Source organism: Sitodiplosis mosellana, unplaced genomic scaffold (genome assembly GCF_009176505.1).
Source record: "Sitodiplosis mosellana isolate CC-2019 unplaced genomic scaffold, AAFC_SMos_1.0 Smas_scaffold_2232, whole genome shotgun sequence".
NCBI classification, from domain to species: domain Eukaryota; kingdom Metazoa; phylum Arthropoda; class Insecta; order Diptera; family Cecidomyiidae; genus Sitodiplosis; species Sitodiplosis mosellana.
The window spans coordinates 1-3,002 of NW_022597474.1; the positions used below are offsets into that span (position 1 = coordinate 1).

Below are 3,002 nucleotides of genomic sequence, written 5' to 3' on the forward strand. Positions count from 1 at the left end.
TCAGTACAAAGTCTATGCAATGAAACACAATAAGCTGGAGATCATTGGGGCAATGGATTTGATGAGTTAAAATACTGCAATTAGTCTAATTATAATTAAATTGGATTTTGAAAAATAAACAGGTTCCATGTGGCCGATATCCATTAGCACCTAGTTTCATGTTCGAATTCCAGTTTGCAATGCGAACCTTGGCCTGTTTATTTTTCAGTTTTTTATACATCTCTGCATTTATCCCGGCTTGGCACGAGCTATCAACAATTATCAATATTAAATTTTCAGAACGGTTTTCTAGCCGTGAAGAGAAAAGTCATTCTTCTAAAATTTATTCTTTTGTTCCATACAAGGCAACATTTTTGATGGTAACTCAATTTTGATGGTAACACGAGATATCGCTCAAAATTGGCTGAGATTCTCGTTTCGTCGTCATAAAGCTTCCTTGTCGTCATAGTCCGATGGTAATACTCTTCAAATACTACATTTGAAATGTGACGCGAATTGATTTGACACTCGAGACTGGAGTCTCGAGTAGATGAGTGGCATAAAGATTACCATCCAAAATATTTTTGCTATTTTCTATGGACATTTTGCGACCATTCAACGCGAATATATCAAAACATTCCATAAATTATTTGATTCCAATAAATCGAAAATATGATTTTATTTCCGCCATAATAATAATAATAAGACGTACTTTCTATATTAAACCATTAAAATCCAGCGGAACTTAGAGTGGGTAATCAAACTGCTTAGAACCAAAGGTACTTGACAAGTATTCACGATTAATGTGTTTTCTTTTTGTTTCTATTGTTTAAAAACATTTTATCGTCAATAATGAAACGTGTCTCAAATTCAAGCGCAAAGCGCACATGCTACGTCGTTCATATTTGATCAATTTATTGTATCATGATCAGTAATTTATACCTACGTATATTTTTTCTGCTTCATTTGCAATAGTGTGAAATATGGAATAGGAATAGCAAATGTATCTGCGATTGTTTCCATTTTAAAATTGGATGGCCATAGTGAGAACCTTTCAAATGTTGCTTGTGCAAAAATGAGTAGCTTTTAGCTCACATGTAACTTGACCAAACTTCGATTTTTCTGAAACAAAACCTTCAAATTTAATGGGAACTCTCTACAAATTTGTCATTCGTACTTTTGGATCAATTTGAATGGTATACCTTATTTATGATCGATGTTGCGAAGGGGTTATTTCATAGGCTTCCACCCAAATTGTCCTTTGTACACACAAATTTTATGCCATTTTTCACTTTTTGTGATTCCATACAAGTCATCAAAAACCATACAAATTGGTGTTAGTATAATAATAGTATCAGTAAGTCTTATCGAACGTGAATAATTCGATAATGTGATAAATGGAATGACCTTATCTTTGAATTCATACCAATAGATTGGGTTATCTAGTTCGGTTAAACGTCAATTGACGTCGAAATTGAAAATATCTTTTGCGTGTATCACACTAGTTCTACAATTGGCGAGCATGGCTGATGACTAGTGGCCACGATCATTTTAAGTGCAAGGGAAACACAATAATAAATCGTTCAATATTGTGTGAATAAAATTATTGATACTGTTCAATAGTTAACCTTATCAACAATTTCGTGAATAAAAATCTACGTATGTAGGGCTCGTGGATCCCCGATTAATGTCAGATAATCGGTAAAATTTATGATTTAAGTTCGCTCAACGTTATTAGATTAAAAAGGTGTCAAACGGTGTTGCGGTTCATTTCACTGCGGTTAACGACGTCTGTTGTGTCTGCTCAATCAGAAATCGTTGCAAACAACAATTTTCTTACAAAAAATTAAACAAAATGAAGGAAATAATTCTGTTGGTTGTTTTCACATTGGGTAATTTTTTTGATATTATACAAAAGGTTGAAATGGAAATAATACTTTTTTCATACATATATCTTTTGACAGCAACTTCAGCCATGGATATAGAACAACCAAAAACATTTTTTGACGTGCAAAATGATGTGGAAATTAATTTATATACATTGAAAAATCCAACGGAACCTCAAATTCTTGTGATAAACGATACAAATTCGATTGAAGAATCCCATTTCAATCGTAATGTTCCAACGAGAATTTTTATCCATGGTTTTCAATCAAAAGGAGAGCTCAAAACTAGTTTGACTGGAGGTAATTACATAGCCACGAAGATCAACCACAGAAGAGTCTGCCGTAATACAGTTTTTTTCGTATTATTTTCCAGCATATTTTCTAAAGGGAAAGAAGAATGTCAATTTAATCGGGGTGAATTGGGAGAAAGCGTCAAGAACATTCAATTATTTGGCTGCATCTCGTTATGTGGAAAAAATCGGAACTCGTGCCGCCGAGTTTGTGGATTTTATGGTAAGGAGTAGCCACTGTGACGAATGAGTTGAATATATTCGTGTTTTGGTGTACATGTTCGAAAATGGCAAATTGTGTATTACATAATTATGTTCGACCAATTCATGTCTCTCTATCCCTTTAAATTTTATTTTTAGGTTGACAACAAAATCATCAAATTAACTGATCTCACTGTAATCGGATTTAGCTTAGGTAAACATTTTCTACTTTTCAATTTTTGTATATATTTATTTAATTAATTATTTATTCATTTACAGGTGCACATATTGCTGGCATTAGTAAGTTATCAATCAAAAATACTATTCAGTATTGCGAATTAGTAAAAAAAAAAACAATGAAATTTTAAGCCGGGAAGAGAGTGCGATCAGGCAAAATCCCCAAAATTGTCGGTTTAGATCCAGCCAAACCGTTGTTTTCTTTGGATAAACCAGACGAGCGGCTCGATAGTAACGATGCGATCCATGTGGAAACCATTCATACGAGCAAATTGGGCTTTTTCGATCCACTAGGAATTGTTAGCTTTTATCCAAATGGCGGTCGATCACAGCCTGGATGTACTTGGGATATCGTTAGATCTTTTTTTTTTTAATTACTTCGAATCGTATTTCAATTGAACCTTATATT

At 33.5% G+C, this 3,002-nt stretch overlaps 1 protein-coding gene across 1 annotated transcript; it reads left to right on the forward strand.

Moving 5' to 3' along the window:
* The first annotated feature begins 1,401 nt into the window (after positions 1-1,401).
* LOC129571387 (lipase member H-like) lies at positions 1,402-2,988 on the forward strand. The gene is made up of 6 exons (XM_055451190.1): positions 1,402-1,871; positions 1,944-2,165; positions 2,239-2,378; positions 2,516-2,570; positions 2,636-2,656; positions 2,726-2,988. Exons 1-6 carry the CDS (start codon positions 1,835-1,837, stop codon positions 2,965-2,967), a joined length of 717 nt encoding a protein of 238 aa, XP_055307165.1. The 5' UTR covers positions 1,402-1,834; the 3' UTR covers positions 2,968-2,988.
* The last annotated feature ends 14 nt before the right edge of the window (positions 2,989-3,002 follow it).